This window comes from Rhynchophorus ferrugineus, unplaced genomic scaffold (assembly GCF_030347505.1).
Source record: "Rhynchophorus ferrugineus isolate W39M unplaced genomic scaffold, kcgeb_rfMv2 rfM9, whole genome shotgun sequence".
NCBI classification, from domain to species: domain Eukaryota; kingdom Metazoa; phylum Arthropoda; class Insecta; order Coleoptera; family Curculionidae; genus Rhynchophorus; species Rhynchophorus ferrugineus.
Window position 1 is genome coordinate 14,492,984 of NW_027472588.1, and position 20,833 is coordinate 14,513,816.

General features: G+C 34.0%; 1 protein-coding gene across 3 annotated transcripts in view; it reads left to right on the forward strand.

Annotated features, from left to right (window-relative positions):
- The window catches only part of LOC143202313 (T-box transcription factor TBX20), a 130,294-nt gene that overhangs the window by 86,345 nt on the left and 23,116 nt on the right, over positions 1 to 20,833 (forward strand). For 2 of the 3 annotated variants that reach the window (XM_076413767.1, XM_076413766.1), the window contains exons 4-5: positions 8,287 to 8,560; positions 8,621 to 8,782. In XM_076413767.1, the coding sequence (XP_076269882.1) occupies positions 8,287 to 8,560; positions 8,621 to 8,782 (436 nt within the window). Of the gene's footprint in view, positions 1 to 8,286; positions 8,561 to 8,605; positions 8,783 to 20,833 lie in introns of all 3 variants that reach the window. The other variant, XM_076413765.1, reaches the window with a different exon arrangement.

Sequence of the window (20,833 nt, forward strand, 5' to 3'; positions counted from 1 at the left end):
TCCATTTTTTTCACAAAAACAAAAGTTGCTTCACTCAAAATTTTTTAATTCACAAACTAATTATCCGACAGCAAAATTTATACACGTATCTTTTGAGGTTGGGGTAACTAAAAAACATATGGAAATTAATTTTAATAGCGCAATCTATGTGTCAGGCAAGGAACTTTTCAAGTGATCTGTTATATCACTTATTGAGTGATTTCTCTCGCTTTAATTTACTGATTTACTGTGGGTTGCCCAGGGTTGCTTTGCTTCCACGTAGATGTTGCTTAATAAGTAATGTAATTCATTGATTACGTACTGGTAAGCATTGGTAATTATTCGAAAAACTTTATTTAGGCAGCATTGAATTTGATGACTTGAAACTATCCATCTGTATCGAATAGCTTTTACTGTTGGCTAATAAATCAATATCTTTCATCATAGGTCAATCTGGGAGTAACATATAGCAATATTGCTTTTAAATTTATTGATAAATTGTCATCACGGCCAGTGTGACAAAATATACAATTTATTTCTTAAACTATCAAGATATGAACTATATTAAGGTTAGGACAGTATTTGAATTAATTTTAATTAAAATACTTAATTGAATTACAAAAAAAATACTCGGTATTTGTAATTTAATTTCTTCTTTAAATTGTAATTTGTAATTAAAATATTAATCGCGTTGATGCAATATAAAGCTAGTTATGGCTCCAAAATACATTTATCCCAAACCCCAAATTAGCTGAAGTCATAAAATTCTGTCTTGGATATCAATTAACATACGCTCGTCGCACAAGATGAAGTCGTCGCAAAGAAATCTCTTTATTATCCTATTATAGTGCAATTTATGGGCAGTAGATTAAAACTGAATGGCTTAGTTAATAAGTTGACTCTTTTCATTCGCTTTTCAACACTTGCTTGATCAGATAACCAGAATATCTGGCGAAGTTCATCCAAGTATTGAAACTAATTACTGTAGCTTTAGATTACATTCAGGGTAACAATTGTTACTATCTACGCAAACTCTGCCTATTTTTATATCTGTGAGAAGTAGATTAGATCCGCTGCAGGATTGCAATTTGGGGTATTTTTCTGTTACTGCGTTATAACTAAAGAGAGTTTAGAAACAATATTAGCATTTTACTTAGAACGAGGTTAACATTTTACAGAAAAGGCCTAATCAGGCAACCTTCAATATTATTTTAAAATGTACTACCAGGTGGAACAACATCATTTATATGTTAGAGTGTGTATTATAAGTGAAAGAGTCGTCATGTCTAGGAATCCAATCAATCCAAAAATGTCTGCAGTAAAGTTACTGTTTCTCGGACTTATTATCGATTCAAAGTTATAGTAAACAAACACAATGTTTAACCCAACAGCTGGCAACTAAAATATAAAAAAATACAATCAGAAAAGGAAAGATTTAAAATAACGTAGAAGTTTAGCTGAAAAACGCGACAACCATGTTATATCGTGCTTGTTTCCGGTCGTATCTCTAAACCGCACACTACCACGACTTCCACTAGCGACTCATACATCACGGCAAAGACAAGATTTACCAACCAGTGTTTAACTAACCGCCGTTCATGTATCAAAAGACTGTCTCTCTCGCCTGACAAACTAAATTGATTGGATTTACGGAAGCGACAACTGGACTTGACTGGTATCTGTGGAGGTTTAGAAAACAAGTCTATTAATTAAGGTGGATGAAGTCCCGAGTCTTTTTGAGATTCCTCGTTAAAGAGATTTAGTATTTATCTCTAATCAAAGTTGAATTCATTTGAACATTTCGTTAAATATATTTATATTTAAATTATAATTTGTGACTAATGGTCTACAATTAACTCAATTATTACAATTATATGTGAATAGTGACAAAATATGACATGACAATTGATCATGAAAAATAAAAAGAAATTAGTTAAATTGAAAGAAATAATATATGTTCATGAGGACATGTCTAAGGAATAAAGCGAAGGAAGGAAGGCAGAAGGGTAAAATTGTAAAGACATGGGTAATTTTTATACCATTATAGAAGATTTAGTTTCCTTGAGATTCTTGAAAAGATCGGATTGATTTCATGTTGATTTAAAAAAAATATGAGCTCGTACACTATGAACAAAGTATGAAACCGACGTTTAAGAATTAGGTAGTAGCATAATTACTAAGCCTTATATATATTATACAAAATTTGAGCACTTCAATAGTGAAGATTGCCTCACAGTTGAACACAGAAAAAGAGCTGGCTCTTCTTTCATTGCTGTTAACACAGAAAATGTTGCTGCAGTGAAGAAAATAGTAGATAGGTAAAATCAAATTACCTGTTAGACGATAATTACTTTTGTCGATTAATTGGCAAAATCTGAAAAAGGCTTCTTTGTTAAAAAGCTGTCTATGTATGTATTGTATGTGCTGTAAATTTCAGATGGTGAATGTTACATAAGTTCATTAAATTATGTTTGAGGAAACTGTTTCTATAAGTTCCATTTGAATTAAGAGAACATAATTAACTTAAAAACATTAATAAGTTATATGTATTGATCTTTATTCACCAAATTTTGGCAACGTGTGACATCTAGCCAAATTTCGAGCTTCTTTATCTTTGATTTTCAGTTTCTTTCTCACGAAAAATATTCTAACAAGAAGAATATATTATTTTGAGCATACATTAGTACATTTGTAGTTTATTATAGTCAGAAATCATTAAACTTATTTCTTTGATTATTCTCACCTTTTTTCAGTATATTTAATTTTAGCACTACCATCTTTATTTAATTCATTTATAAGATGTTATTAAATAGTACTTTTAGTTACACTTCCGTCATATTTAATTTGGCGTCATTGAGTTAAAACTTGTCAGCATTTCACTGGTTATCACTTTCATTAATTTACAGTTGATTATAATTATTTAATAAAAGTATTATTTTTGAAACTGTCTATTAAATGTTAAAAAAGTACCGTTTATAAGAAGAAAACAATTTGAAATAATTTTAGTCGACATTCTAAAAAACAGTTCCTTGGTAATTTAATTTATAAATAATAATTTTATGTTATTTTTCTAACGTTTTGTCGTTTCACACTTATTATGTAATTTGAACGAAAATAACATAACTGTGTGAGATTCTCGCCTTTTTGTTCCTTGGACTATTTTCATAATCAGGCAGGCGTGCGACCGTTGGCTTGATTTATTAAACTCGGATGAAAAAAGTTTTGATTAAACTTTGGGTTGTTGGTTTTTATGAAAGCTACGTCATTAATTATAAGGACTGTCAGCTTAAATCTTGGATTAGAACTTAGAGGGATTATTTGTTTTATATGTCTTTATTAATTTTATTGTCTCTATATAAATATTATATAAATACCAGAATATATATATATATATATATATATATATATATATATATATATATATATATATATATATATATATATATATTCTATATATAAAGAAGAACAATAGAAGTGGGAGGAAAAACATGTTCAATATGTAAAACTAATTGTATTTTAAGAATATTTATCCTCAATACATGTGAACAACAAAGTTTTTTATTTATTTGTCTGCTGAAATGAAAGAAAAAATATGACAAAAATGCTTTCTTTCAGCAAGATAACTGACACTATGGCATATTCTTTGTCTTCCCTTCAAAATCAGAGAACTTGAAGTATAAAATATATCATATGAGGTTAGTTACCAGAATGATTACCATATACCACCGAACCAGAATAGTGAGCCTTTCATAACATAATTTGTTCAACGTGTGACCGAACGCTGCATCACAAGAGTTTGAATTAACGTCTGTTGCTCGCTGTTATTTAATTTACTTCTGGTGACATTAGCAGTAGCTGTACCAATCTGTTTTGGTACCTTATTGGACTATAACCTATAGTTATAGGCAAGCATGATTTTATGCGTTTGGAATTGTCGCAGTATATCCACTTTTCATCGTTAGTCTCAATACGCCACTCAGAAAAAGACTCTTCTTTTTGACTGGCAAGCAATGAAATCGCGATGCTGGAACATATCGAAATTGTATTTTTATCGGTTCCTTTTCGATTTTCGTGTGGTGGCCATTTTAGCTCCTTTTAGCTCTTTACCGTCGTTGAGAGTTTAATCTAGGTTTTTCTAAATAAGTTTTGTAATTCATTGTCTTCGGCGTTTTTTTGGTCGTCTGGGTCACTATTAAATATTGGCATTAAAATTACCACTTTTAAACTTAATGAAACTAATAGCGACAATTGATATTTATAGAGAAACATCAACATATGTTTCTAAAAGTATTTGAGATCGGCTTTGGCAGCTGATTTCGTCGAATTAAACAACAACAGTAATGAAGGCCGAAAATGCAGTTTTGAACGTTCTTTGATGAGAGTCTGTATACATTCAATAATTCAACTATTAACTAGTACTCAATAACTCAATATTAAATGGAGAACTGTTACTTTATGGAGACAACTATCAAAACAATCAAGTTTAATAATTAAGTGACGTTAATTAACGGTTGTTTAAGTGATACTACGCTTTTTCAAATCCATTCAATATATGTGAAAGCAATTAAAAATTTGATCATGAACTCATGGTTAACAATGGCGTCGATTTTAGAATTCTACTACAAATGTGTAAAACTTTAATCGAATTTTTGAACAACCTGTTATATTTCAATAACCTGATACTCAAAAATGTTCTATTTATAGTCTTGTCCTATGGAGGTCTATAATCTAATAATCCTTCTTCTATTGGGAACATGTCCATCTCAAGATCGCTTATCTATCGATCGTTTACAGAATGGAGACCGCGTTATTTCTATGCTACTACATAATTATAGATGGATGATCGTCGATAGTCGCGAAGAATATCGAAGACAATTATGTAATCTGGTCCGGTGGCGATAATGAGCGGCAATTTCGATGATAGAGCGGACGGAGCAGGCCGACGTAATAAATACGTCGCGTAATGGTCGTTGGTGCGCCCATCATGGACCGTTTGTAGTGTCGCTCGGTCGGCTGATTCTACGTCTTTGCGTTTAATTAAAATATACGAGCGGAGCTGATGGATTCACGGGCCGGATTCGTTGACGTGTGACGGTTCACGGCGCGGCGGCGGTAGCGGTGTGCGCGCGTTGTGCGTTTCGGGTAGATGGCGCGACGGACGCCCGATTATTTGTCGCGGACGGGACCGATGCGACGGAAACGAGGCTAATTAGGACGACGATTCGGTTAGTTTGGATGATGTAGCGACGCGGCCGATTATTTTTTAATGAAGAAGGTGGATTTGTGAATTGTGCGTTACGAATTCGCAATGGGAAATGGTGAAAGCTCATTACGCCGCGTTATGATAACTAACTGTGAAGCTAGGTTAATGAGAAATGTAAAGGTTTTTTTAATACACACATAATTAGATTTATATATTTTATATCTTATTAAACGGTATTCAAAATTATCTGTCGTGTCTCTGAAGCTCTTGCGTTTTTGACATTAACACTAGGAAATCATCCTTAGAGTAGTCTCTAAAGAAATAATCTTTCTTTACTTTCTCTCTCTGTAACCTGCCCTCCTTCATGGTCATCAATCTATAGCCACTGTTCGGTTATCTACTTCTCAACCAATACTCTGCAAATTATCCTTCAATTTCCAAAGCCACCAAATTACCAACTATGACAGTTACCACCTTTCGATCAAAGTTAATTTCTATGATGATATATTTTAAGGTCAAGAAGAATCAAGAAGAATGTTACGAATATGCAATTGGAAAGGATGAAAGCTCATTATGGCATATTACGAAAACACACTGTGAAGCTAGGTTAATGGGAAATGTAGACGTTTTTTTTAATACACACACTATTACAGTTATATTTTTGATACCTTATTAAAGGGTACTCAAAATTATCTGTTGTGTCTTTGAATCTGTTGCGTTTGACATTAGCACTAAGAAATCATCCTCAGAGTTATATCAAAGAAAATAATCTCTCTCTAATCTCTACCGTTCTCTTTCTATTTTATAAGAAATCTATATCCTAGATGAACCTATTTTCCTTCATCATCATCAATCTGTAGCCACTACTCTACTATCTACTTCTCAACCAATGCCATGCACTTGACGCGAGGGGACTTCGAATATTCTTCTCCAAATATCTTCACTGTTGGTAATAGACCATAACTTTACTGGCCTCCCACAATTTTAGTTTCCTATTTGTCAGATCGCTTTTTGTGATCTTGATCCATGTTTTTTTCGAAGTTGTCGCTGAGTTTCTACACAAAAGGTCCATTTTTCTATAGAGATCTGTGATGAACTCATTCACTTTTCATTCGACAGAGATCCAAACTATTTTAATCAGCGTTTCTGAATTTGTTCCTCAACTGCGCGTCACATCTTTAATGAATAACTTCATTTTTCATACGATCTCAAAGAGTAGGTTGCTTTTCTGTATTACTGATACAGAGTACTTGTAATTCTACTGCTTTAAGTGGATCTCGTTGAGATTTACAATATCAGGCGATCCATAAGTTGTCCATATTTTCGTATTTTGCTCATTAACTCTCCTTAAATGCTTACTATATCAAAAAAATGATAGACATTTCTGTATCAGATTTTCATAAATATTTTCCCGACAATGTTATAAGCCTCAACTTTTCCTCATCGGCATTGATATTTTCTGTAATCACTTGGTCGCTTTCAGCAATCTTACCATATTGATATTTTACCATAATGATTTTGCTGTTCGTAATTCGTCCATTATTGGCTAGTCATTAGGAAATTAAATTTATCGAATCTCAATTGCTGGGGATGGTGTTGTGCTCTTTGAATGTTCAAGTAGGGTTTTTTTTTGCTTTTAATTTGTGGTATTTCTCAAGATAGATTAGTTATGCTCCTTTTCTTTCTTCTACCATCGGTAAAAACGCTCACAGCAAGTGTGTAGCACGATGACAACTGATATTCTTGAACCCAAACTAGTAATAAACCGATGAATCTGGACTATATTTGCCGAAATTGGTGAAACAAAACATAAGGTTTGTAAATTGGGATAGGTCGATGTTGGAAGCCTGCGTATTTGTTATAAAAATGGTGTTAAAACGCATAACACGCGTTGTATAATATAGCACCAAGTAATTCTGCATCCATAAAATGATGCTTTTTCGTACCACATTTGAGTCGGTGACTTTTATGCCTCGTACATTGTTAAAAGCGACATTAATAAGTCCACTATCGTCGACGTAAAGCGGTACAAAATGATACATAAAGATGATGGTTTCTTTACATCCAAACTGTGATATAGACCAACTTTCAGCAAAATAGTGCTTCGTGCCGCGCCATCAGACACCACGATATATTTTCTATATTAAATATTTCGAAAGCCTTATATTAGACTTTTTTTTATCTACATACATAAATAATAACAAAAACTCACATGTGCGGTGGTTACCTTGATACTTTTAGAGGATTCATTAGTTGAATTGACATTGACAAAGGAATGAATTGGGCCTTGAAAAAATGTTAAAACAAATTTCTTATGTATGAAATTATATAAAATTGAGGTCTCAGCTCTATCCAATCCTTCAAGATAGTGACTTCAATACCTGAAAACTTCCAAGAAATCAAAGACGCAAATATTTCCAAGAGGGAAATCTCACGAACTTCTAAGATTCCACCTCTTGAAGAACTGATATCTATGTGTGAAACATCCTATATATATATATATATATATATATATATATATATATATATATATATATATATATATGATAATATGATAAACATTATGTTCGCGTAAACCAGAGCCTTAGAAATAGGCTTACGTTGGCTTTGTTGTTATATGATAACCATCAATAACGGCGAGCCTTTGTCTTCCTACATACGGTAGGTATGTAATCATTGTCTTCAACTAATGGTTGCTTATAGCAAAACATGTTACAAAAAATTCTAATAGTTGGCAATCCTTTAACCTATATATAATAGTAATGTAAGAAGCAGATACTTTTGCTAAGTCCAATTTGGATTTTAGTAAATCCGGATGTAGTCGAAAAGGAGTGGATTTGTTCAACTGTTATTAGGGCGCTTCATATTCAACATATCGATCATGATATTACGAATGGACTAAAAAAGGAAAACCATGTTTACTTCTTTATCCAATTCGCGAGGAATATCACTAACGTAAAGATCTTCCACTAATATAATGCGCTTTTGAGATATAAGATTATATAATTTGAAATATAAAAATTTTATAAACTGCTCAAATATTACACCTAAAAATATGAACATTAGTTATGCCTGATTAATGAATGTGTTTTCTGTCTTTTCAGGAGAATGTTTCCGACAGTCCGAATATCATTCAGCGGTATACGAACGGATCAAAAATACGCTGTCCTACTGGACATAGTTCCAGTCGACAACAAACGATATCGATACGCTTATCATCGCTCTTCTTGGTTGGTAGCTGGCAAAGCTGATCCGCCAGCACCACGACGGATTTACGCTCATCCAGACTCACCCTACACTGGGGAACAACTACGCAAGCAGGTCGTGTCTTTCGAGAAGGTGAAATTAACCAATAACGAAATGGACAAACATGGACATGTAAGATATCCTATTTTATAATCGAATAATTACCTCTATTCATAGATAATTTTGCTGCAGCTGGTCCTTAATTCTATGCATAAGTATCAACCACGGATACATCTAGTGAAGAGGCCGGATGGCAGTTCGAGTAACGTAACCGATTTGGAGAACGAGGAATATAAAACTTTCATTTTTCCTGAGACAATCTTCACTGCAGTAACGGCATATCAAAATCAATTGGTAAGTTTTCGATTATTCAACAGCATTTTGGCGAATATAGTTAAACAATAAGAACATATTTTGTATTAAAACTACATCTTGATTCCTTATACATAAGAATTAAGAAATTATCTCTGAAACTAATTTCCACGTAGCAGGTATCATGCATTCGACATTAAGTATCCATAAAACCAGATAGTCATAACCGGCGTTGTATATTTACTGCGCGAAGGTTAGTATGACTTTATACTAGACAATGTATTAATATTCACTTATTAGTTGTGAGTAAATTGAACTTGAAAAGTCAATTTATATGATTTAAAATAGATAAAGTTTATTTTTGGCGTGGATGGTCAATAAAAGTGCATTCACTAAATTAATAAACCTTTTTGTTATGCCTTTTTTATCACACTTTATGTTAGATATGTTTAGGATAACAAATTAACTGGCAAATTAATCTATTGCTATAGTTCTGTTGTACTTTTATCAATACACAAGTATGGAAGGTGAGTGGTGAGTGGTACAATTTATTGTGGTTTGATTCGCTTCAATTTTCTGCTATTCTGCGAGTTATCCAGTGGCTGTATTGCTTTGGATTCATAGCGATAACTATTGAAGAAGTAGATAGATTATGAAGATTGATACGTACATAAGTCCAAACAGACTGACTAATTGTTTTTATCTCCTAGAACGACAACAATCTGCCACTGGGCAATAAGTATTATTATATGATTTCTTGATATAATATAACTATTCTGACATGTAGTAGATCACTTGAGTAATTGACCTACAACTTATAATCTAAATCTTATTCTAGATACTATTCTAACTTATTCTAAAGTCTATCCTAACTTATTTTAAAAAGTATTCTATTCTAACTTAAAAGCTTATTCTAGAGATTATTAAATCTCACTCTATGTGTCTATTAATCGTGACTCGCAACACTTTATTCTGGAACCTCTGACTGGACTTATACAGCAAAAACTTATTCTCCCACAATTCGCACGTAAAACAAATGGATTTCATGATTTTGCACTTAAGGTTGATTGTTTACCAACGTCATGAGATTCTCGGGTGTTTTAGAAGCGCACTTTAATCTTAAGATAGAAAGATAGTGGTATTTTCCTAAAAACAGCTAATATCTGGCGAAATAATATATCCTTAAGAAATAGTAGTTTTCGTTATAGGAATACCTAATTAGCCACGAAAATAAATTGCATTTAATCCACTTTTGTTTAATGTGTCAATGTACAATTAGGAATATGTCATTTTTTAAAGATTTTTTCTGTACAATACATACGAAGTGATTAACTGGTTAGTCTAGTATGCGTTAATGATGGTTAACGTTTCAACGACGAATAGAAAAATACAATATTAATTAATGCCCGTTAACATTGGTGCCTGTTTAATTGACTAAGACACACGAAACGAACTTTCAAGTATCGCATCGTGTTCCCCGAGGTCCGCCACGCCCTCTATATAAAACTTTCTCTATATCCGGCGCAGCGCCGCTCTAAATTACGCCGAATATCTGACATAGTTGCGTGAAAGGGGACATAAATTAACCGGGAAGGGTGTTCGGAACGCTCGTTAGTGGCATCCTAACACATTGATGCTGTGAAATGTGTCGTGTTCGCTCGCGAGGCATCTTTTTCCGTCGAGCCTATTCGTCAGTCGTCGGGTCGCTCTCGGAATCATGTGTCGCGCCACACACGAGCTCGGTAACAGGGAAAGCCCGGCTCATTTAAAAACTATTATTTATGCGATGTTTTTCGACGTCGGCGTAGTGACGTCGCGGCGCTACTTCCTAAACGTCGTCGGGCATCATTATATCCGCTTTAATATTTTCAAAAATATTTCCAGTCCCATTCGGGAGATTTATTTCGGTCGTCGCATCTTTTATAGTTGTAAAATCGTTGAGCCGTGGTTAGACATGGACGAGGGTGGCTCCAGATGGATGGCTCTCGATAGTTGCGTGATAAAATTTCTTAATGAGTTGGGTTCGGTACTGTAAGGGACTTTTAGTGTTTTGATCAGCGTTATATATTGGTGAAAATGCCAAGTATTCATAAAAACAGCTGTTAACAACCTCACCTAGTTGCTAAATTCGAGGATTCTGACATTTTTCCGCGTAAATAAGAGTTACTTTAATTCCTTTTTTATATCTTTAGGCGGATATCGTCATTTCGCTAGTATACAATAGAACGGTGTTGATATAAAGGGGAAGGAGATAGACATAAAGTGTATATATATATATAATAAATTAAATAGTAAATAAAATTAATTACACAAACAGGGGGGCTAAAAGTATAAATACTGTATATACAATTTAAAAATGAACACAAATACAGGACTACAAACACAACCATAACGAAGTAGAGGTTCTATCCAGACAGCACACATCAGCACCCATACCGAAGTGGCAATGAATATTTGGTCAGTAACACTTAAGTTAGCATAGGCTATATTCTTTTGAGAAAATCGATTTCTCATAAAAACCCGAGGAGTTTTTATTTTCTCCTGTTAAAGCATTTCTAAAATTTTGTATCCCGTACTTAGTTCTAATCTGGGTAAGCCGTGGACTGTCGTTCAGCATGTGGTATACTGAAATAGGGGCACTTTAATATCAGTGACAAACAACAGCTTGGATAGAACACTATTTAGAAACTAGATACACTAGATAGAAAAACAACTATTTACGAAAAATCCCTGGAACCTTACCGCAGCCACCTAAATTTCATCAAAACGGATGCACCCGTTTTGAAGCAGTTCAATATAAAACACACAAACACAAGAATTATATATAAAGATATATAAGAACATCCATATAGTGGGGTGTGCAAGATATAAACTGCTAAAACCGAATGAAACTATTAGTGCAAATGCAGATAAGCCCAAAACATATTCAAATTGATAAAAGTAAGCGAACTATATACCAATTCCATTTAAAAGTACGATGGAATATTTTTTCATTCCTTTAGAATATTGCTTTAAAATATTGTAGTAGAACTTTTACTAGTTTACTAGTTTTACTCATTTATACGTATATTTTGAGTAGCTTGTAACAGCGCAATGAAACACTAAAAGACCACCAAATATCACAGGAAACCAACAGTAAATGTTTATTATAGTATACATGAAGTATCCCATCAAGATTTAACAATAGCATCCAAACACATCTAATAAAATGCAAGTCTGCTTGAAGGCTTGGCGTATTAAAGAAAATGAAACAAAAATTATCGTAGAACATTCCCATCAGTGAATTCTAACAGCTACCAACTCCATCAGCCATGTAGATTATGTTTGGCATGCACCTAAGTAGACGCCCAATTGGATCAAATGCATTTACTTGTTGTAAGACGAAAATAATAGTTTATAAATCAATACATTTGGATCTACGAAATCCAATTATAGGATACTGTTAGCAAATATTCAACGATTCGAAAACAAAGTGGTGATATGTTTAAGTAATAAAACCCTCTTCTAAAACCCTTAAGGTGTATAATTCAAAGTGTTAAGTACTTAGAAAGAGTGTCGGTGCACCCCATTGTACTTGCCCATCATCTATATATTAGTGGTAGCAATATGTACTAACATTTAATTAATTATATGAACTTTAGAACAAAATTTAGAATAAGATATTTTATACACTTACTGATGCGATCTTAATCTTGAAATGAATATAATAATTATCATAAGGAATTAGGCATATTCTTGAAGGAGAATTGTGATCTGATCTGGATCCTATTTAGAATATTTTAGACGGAAGATCACTTAGTAATTATCTTAAGAAGTACTTAATCATCTCCAGACAGATTGCTGAATTACTGAAACAAATACAGACAAATTGTGAGTGTTCATACGATTTTCGTTCATACGATTGTATAGGAAAAGAAAGGATGTTAATAGGCAACACTAGTTTCAAAATTAAATCAATTAAACCATTCTTGAGACAGTAGGTTTTTTTTACCGACTAGGGTTTATCTGCACTGGACTACCAAAAGTGGGCTTCGAATTACGGTCCTAGACGTTAAGCTTACCGACTGGCGAGTGATCACCTTCCATGTTTTTGACTATGCAGACTTTTGGACAATCACAATTATAAACAACCATAAATATACATATACGACCATGGCCCAGCAAAATTCGAATACGCCACATCCACAACATGCAGGGATAGAAAGATTAAAATATCGTGCAGTACATGTAAAAAAACCCAAGACGAAACTAAAACATTATTATGCCCTGACCGTAGAAATAATGATTAAAGCTCAAATAATAAATTAATGTCAAAACCAAATTATCTCTTTAAAAATAAAAAACTTTTCAAATAATTTCAAAAAAAGAGTTTTATTTTATAACTTTGTAAAAAGTCATTTACCCGACATTGTCTGTAACATAATTTTTGTAGCGCGGTACCGGAAAGGTTATTACATTTTGAGGAATTGAAAATTCTGGTCCTAACGGAAAACAAACAAACTGAATAAAAAACACACACTCTATAAAAAAATTGTCAAAATAAATTTACATCATATTTCAGAGGAGATAAAGGGTGAGTTGAGAAGGGGGCGCTTGGTACTATATCCGTAAGCCGACCAAAATAGTTAATATGCCTCTGCTGATAAAGAGCAAACGTTTTAAATGAAGATACATCAGTAATCATTAGATTTATTAGCTGGAATACTTTATCTGTTAAAATTACAACAGAAAATACAATAAATAGTCGGAATTCACCCGACAATGTAATTAAATCATAGACTCTCATTTAGATATATAACATAGCTGCGCTCGCACGTTAAATTCTACACATGTTGAAGATGTTACATGGCCCGTAGGAGCGAGCGACAAGCGTAAATAATAACCCGAAGATGTTCCAATGATTTAAACAAGACTACTGCAAAAATTCTTGGCACTCTCCCAACCGACGAAGCGTTAATTGACTGATAGTTATTTGGTCAACGATATTTTGCATGTGACAATCTCATCCTGGAGATGTATAAATATTAGCGCGTCTGCGACCGATGATTAAAGAGCCGACACATGTTCTGGCCGAAAATTTATATCGGCTTTGTCGCTCGTTACGCGGCTCCTGCGACATATAAAGTCAGAAATTAATTTCGATGCGAGTATTTCGGTACGGTTCCGACCGTTCCGATGGTAGCGGAGGTGCGACATCATTATAATGCTTTTTTACATCTATGTCTAACATCTGTAACGATTTATAATAAAGCTGGCGCTTTGATACGTTTTCCTTTTATTATTTCCGACTCGGTCGGCCGCCGGATCCAGCCTTTTATTTCACAATGGAACGAAATTGTTTCGGCCTCCGTTCGGAAACTTGGAATATTTTTAATTTCTGTATTTTTATGACTTTTGTCTTTTTTTTATAATCTCGTAGAACTTCAACAAACTGCTCGTGGGCAATAAGTATAATTATACGATTTCCGTTATACAACATAACTATAGTGACATATAGAAGATCGCTTCAGTAAGTGATATGTTATAGAAACTAATAATCTAAATCTTATTCTAGATAATATTCTAATTATTTCTTACTTTATGTGTCTATTAATCAGTTCGTATGGTAGTTTGCGTTTGAGTCTATGTATTATCTGTCATCGCGCACATTTAATGTTTGGCAAGTGTATTGGGATGTACTAACAGTCTTTCAGAGTACTTTGCAGCAACACTTCGAATCACACTGGTTATGGGTTCTAAGGGTATTTCGCGTTGAATAGGTTTGTTGGAAACGTAATATGGGACATCGACGATGACTCGGAACGCTATATTTTAGAACCTTTGAAGGATAGCCGTTTTAGATTTGCTGGTAGTACCCCACAGATCAATACCATAGACCTTGTTATCTAAGGCTAATTTAGATTTACGCCCTATCAGCCAAGTTTTCAACCACAATTCGACTTTGTTAAAATAAAGTTGGAGGATTTTTGCGGCTGTTATTGGATCTCGCGTGATGATAAATCCGCTGTATCGGTAGCATATGTTGCAACAGTAGTGTTTCTTAAGGTCGGTACGCGGTACTGCCCTGCAAAACACCTGAATTTATTCGATGTAGGTCAGGGTATTCGTCACACACTTTCACAATAAAATGTCTGTCTGTGAAGTATGATTTCAGTAGTTGGAGTTCGTATAGCCAATTATTGAGTAAAATGGCCATATTAAGTATGACCAATAAGACTTACCAAGTACTAGGAAAGTAATTAAGTCTTAACATGCATTAATTATAAACTTTATTACTCTGATGCACTTTTCTGAGAGCTGTTTTAAGATTCTTCCAATAATTAAGTCAAAACCAGGTGCTTTTTAACATTGATTTCTTTAACTATTGTTTGTTTTATTTCCTTAACAATAAATGTCTCATCTGGCAGATCCATTTGAAGCGGAGTGTTAAGAAAATCAACTATACTATTTTCTTCTGTTGTGGATATTTCAGACGGGTACGGATTATAAATATTTTTTTAAATGTTTAGAGAATACTTAGACCTAGTGTTTAGATAAACTAGCCGCTTTATCTTTATCATTCCTAGCCTAGGTATTGTTATCAATTTTAATTGGTAGATCATGTTGTTGAGGTTTTTTAATCCTTTTTGTTACTTTCCAGAGAGAATATTCCATTGTATCAGTTGGCATTAAATTTTCTAAATATTTTTGAATTCCTTGATTTTGTTCGTTATGTACGAATGTTTGTCTGGTCGGTCGGTCGGAATGTGTGGTTGTCGATGCGATTGTTTGTCCGAACACTCACTACTATTTTGTGGAAGGAATTCGCTCGGGAACTGAAAACACTGGTTGAAGACATTTTATTTCGATTTAATGTGATACATGTGTTCGACGGGAGAATTGACAGGATAACAGATTAGGTAGCGGAAGTAGGGTAGCACTGTGGAAGTGGTACTGTTACAAGGGGGTAGAGAAAAGAAAAGAGAGAGCGAGAGGTTTTTTTGTTTAATATTTGTTTTGGAATCTGCGGTCGAATTGGAGACCGAGACATGAAACTTTATCTGTAGCCGCCCGAATTTGCACCACGCTATCGCTTGGTTTAGCTGGACATGGAATCTGCTACGAATAGCGTCGGGACAATAACCAGTTGTGAAAAAAGAGGTTTCATCTGCATAAAATGCTCTGTGGGAAAGTTTGTGGAGTAGAGCGAGACGTCGTCGTGGTGGTGTTTTATAGCTGGGAACCGCATAGTACCAATCCACCAATGCGTGGTGGCCAAAAGAGTTGTAGCGGTCGCTACAGTTGTTTTTTTAGCTTGTTTTGTTCTGTTCTTATTTGTTGTCAGGTTTCGCAGTTTTCTCTCTTCAGCAGTTTTTATTTAATTTTAGTTGATATATCATTGAACCGTGATATCTCGCAGAATTAGAAGTTGCGTACCATGCGGCCTCTTGTATATTTTTTGTTATATTTATTTCTGCTGCTTTTGTATATCTTGAGGTTTGAGAGGTAAATTTAGGGATATTAAACTGTCTAGTTTCTCTCCAAATAATTCAGTTATTGTTTTTAATGTTATGCTACGAAGGTGGTTTTATTTTGTTGACAATATTTGAGTTGGCATTTATAATAACGGGTGAATGATCAGACGACAGATCAAAACTTGATTCAGCTTTGCATTTTTTGGTGTCACTATTTTGTGAAGCACAAAAGTCTATGGTATCGTGAATTTCTATCTGACGGTCAAGATGTTAGCTCACCAGTAGAGATATGCTGTTGGTTATGTGACTTCATTGCTTTGAATTCTCTGCCTTTTGGTGTTATTAATCTAGAACACCACATTATATGTTTTATATTGTAGTCTCCTCCGGCAATGAATTTATAACCCAGCGTGATAAAGAGACCGTGGTATTGTTGTGCCTTGTTGTGTTAAGGGTGGGTACCTGAAGATTTTGGAGTAAATAATTGTTCCTATACTGTCTGGGCATATCTACGACAGCTTTTAGGACTTCAATATTGCTCTCAAGAATTTTGAATACGTCTGACAACTGGACGACTTTGACAGCTCCATTCGTTTACGTGGTCAAACTAATCAAACATCACGGTTTCTCTACTTAACTAAAATAAAATGAAAAGCTAAATATTGTCTGATTCAAAAACTTTCTTTCAAATGATTCATATGATTTGAGAATTATTCAAGAATATATCAAAGTGCTGATTATTAATGTACCACCTGCTGTTGTAAAGCTCAACGGGATCCAGTTAGGTTATATACAGAATTTCAACTAGCACAGGAGAAGAAAGTGGCATTTATTGTTAAAGTAATAAGATAAATCTACCAAGTAACAAGACCTCCTGTTTTTTACGTTATTGGATGCGGAAGAAAGAAAATATTACAATCAAGACTAAAAACACGATAATAGACTCGTTATTGGTTCTAGAGGAATATCGCATTGTATTTAAAACATAATACGGAGCGTCGATAATTGTGCGCTATTTTGAAACCATTGTATGACGGATATTTTAGACTTGCCAGCGATTCCCCATAATTGAATTCCATATGACCAAATAGGCTTTAGTATAGATTCATACAGTAATATCTTGTTATCTAGAGATAACTTGGATTTACGCCCAATAAGCCAATATATCTGGTAGAGTTTAAGTCCAAGTTGTTTCCGTTTGGCGAGTATGTGCTTCTTCAAACTTAGAGGACAATCTAAGTGCATAACAAGAATTTACGTCCTCTGCTTGTGGTTGTGGACAATTATTAATATAAATTGGTGGACTTGATCTTCTACGAAGCGTAAAAGTTGTTTGACTCGAATTTATTAAAATAAATATATATATTTGTTAAAAAATTTACTCAACTATTTAGAATTTCCATTAATTGTGTCTTGGTTTAATAACGTTGATTGGATTCAAATATATAAACTATACCTTTCAATGTGAAGTTCGTAATAGATTCTTAACTTACATAAAGAGTATGCGCTATTTGTCGAGCCATTGTCAGCACCAGTTCCCAACTATGCCGAAACTCGGACTAAAAATACACATCCTGATGTCGAAAATATAAAGGAAGTAAAAAAATCCGCGTGAATATGTCAAAAATAGTCGCCGCGATACCATGTGTGAGGCCCTAATTATCCCAGCGCGACAGTCCAATAATTTTTCGCTCGCCATCAAACAAAACCCGTCTAACTTTAGAAACCGATATAGTTAAACGACCGAAAAAACCCATCATTTTGTCAACACGTCGTTCGCGCCAGTCTATTCGGAAAAAAAAATCACAAACGATAATGGGTGGCCAACGCTGATGACCCACCGGGCGGCGTTGGTGCATTTTGCAGCTCGTGAAAATCGAAAAAACCACCGCCAACCTGGACCTCCCGGGTTGGTCCACGCCTGGATCCGTGCCAAGCGATTATGTCTGTACCCCGCCATACAATGTAGCATTAACACCTTTCTTGGAAACGCATTGGATCTACGGGCTATTAATATAATTGCCATTGCTTCAGTGTGGATTCATATACCGAACTTACAATAAAACAACCAACGCACGTCATCAAAATTTGGCGTCACAACCTCATTATGTTTTCGCATCAAATTTAAGTTTGGGATTATTTTGACTTTAACATTACCTTTCTAATGTAAATAATATGATGTAATAAAAATAGCATTATAAAATATAAATTGTGTTCATATTATAGTACATACTATAATATATACTATAGTACATACTATAGTACATATTATAGTACAATGCATATACTACAGTTAATTGTACTGGCGCAACATTTTATAGATTAGAGTTGATAGAAATCTGTCCACATCACCTAAGTAAGGTCCTGACGCCTTTCTTTGATGTAGTTGTATCCCTTGGAGCCCTAATAGATTTACTTAACAGACTCATAGAGACCATATTTACCTTTTCATATTTAGTTCTTGTCTCATTATTTCCTGTGTTTCCTTGTCAAGTTATTTTAATATTACTCTATTTATTCTCAGTTTGTTCTGTTGAATGCATTTGCCATATTTGCAAAAGAGTTGGTATTCTTTTTTTCCTCATACATTAGAACCAAATGCTTATATATATTCTGAATAATTACACACATATCTATGTTCACAAATTTTTCACACTCTACTATTCGATTTTCTACATATTATCCTATATTAATTATGAACTCAACTTTAGTTGTCTCCACTGTTATCAGTCTGTGTTGCTAATGGTCAGCATTAGGTATAAGCCCACAACAAAAAAGATTACTTCAGTCACTTTCACTATAAGAATCACACTTGTTTATGATTCCATCATTATGTCCCTTCTTTCATGTCTGTTTCTGAAGATATAAATAAACATAATATAACGTTTAAATTTATATTTACCGAGCGACAAATCACTAACTCAGATCCAGGACTAAAACTATGTCTGTTTCCGCGATGAACAATAATATATCCGCAATGAATTATTTGAATTTGATTTATGAATTTGTTGATCATAATATTTTTTAATAATTCATCGCGGATATATTATTGTTCATCGCGGAATGCTTCTAAAAATGGCCAACAAAATGTAATTATACCTCGTCGGTTATCTTTCCACTGATTAAATCCTCTTTCCTAACAGTGTATGAAAGCATGACTAACAGTTAGACTAACAGTCTTCTCTAAAATAATTTTGTTGAATTATTCAAATTCAAATTGTAACATTAAAGTGGTTGGTCACTCGCTTTGTATGCGGACGCTATCTTTTCGCTTCCAACATTATATTGTTTTCTATTTTCTGAGAAACTTTAGCCACAGTGTTTATATTAATATTAAGAGCAGCTGCAAGCTCCAGCAACTTAATTTTTATTTATCTAACGCACTTTACTAGCAATAGTTTCCATTATCTCGTTCTTGTTAGAAGTAACTGATTAGAAACGCAATCAGTTCCTAAATTCAACCGGAGAATGGCTTTGGCATTTTCAATCGGAATAATCACAAATATTAAACGGTCGTCAGAAATGTATAAAAACAAGCGCCGAAACCACTTTTGCCTTTTTATAACCTCTAATTATAATCATTAATATTTTGAATACATGAATTTTATAGACATATGATAACGGTGTCCATCAGCACCAACACAAATCGTGATTTATAGACTAATTCGGTGACATGTTTCGACACACGACACATTCGACGTCATCTATGACGTGTATTGGCTGTTTTATTGGAAGAACTATACATATTGTGTAGATCATCTATTTCTTGAATGATAAACTGACTTAGGGTTTTCCTGGATTGGACCGAGTACTTAATATAAACTCCAGAATACATTAAGTGGAAACCCCTGAGCATTAAGCCTACCGATTATTCGGTGATCGGCTGAGAGAATAACCCATCAAACATCCCTAATAGTTATAAGTACAACAATGGCTGTTTCCAGGGTTTTATTTTGTTGCCCACAATTACAATCAAATGAAGAATACGCCTAGGCGCCATTCCATCCTATTGCTTTAACCAGCAGCATCCATCCGACATTTACTTACGCATAAACGGCCTCATAATTCGGGTACTCTGATAAGATTTGAAGGAGTAATCTTCAAAATACGAACTCAAAAAGTTCATGAAGGCTCAGATATAATTGTTTCTGATAGTTTTGTGATGAATTTTCGTCCTTGAGGACCATAAAGTGTCTGTGGCTTCAGAGTTGTCACCAGCCCGGACATTGATGATTATGTTTTCTTCCAGTCTTATTCTTCGATATTTAAGTGGTTCTATAAAAGTGAGTTATTGTATGCTAGTTATCGGGCTAGTTATAAAGCTCTCAGTAGCCTTTACAAGGCAGCGTTTTGGATTTTTTGTATTCTTCGTAAATATCAAAGATTGATTCATGCCCAGTTATCTGTAGTATAAATAATTGAAGTAGTCATGTAAGTGAGGGAGTCATATCTCGGACAGTTCCTGAGTCTACAAAAATGGACGGCAGATGATTTCGAAGCTGAAAATTTAAAATCTAAAGTGGCAGACCTAACAGTGATGGTATCCAGACAATTCTGCATTGTATTGGATCCAGAGTTCAAACTAGGCGAAGAACAAAAGGGAGTTTTTTACAAAAAAAAATATCATCAGAAAAAAGAC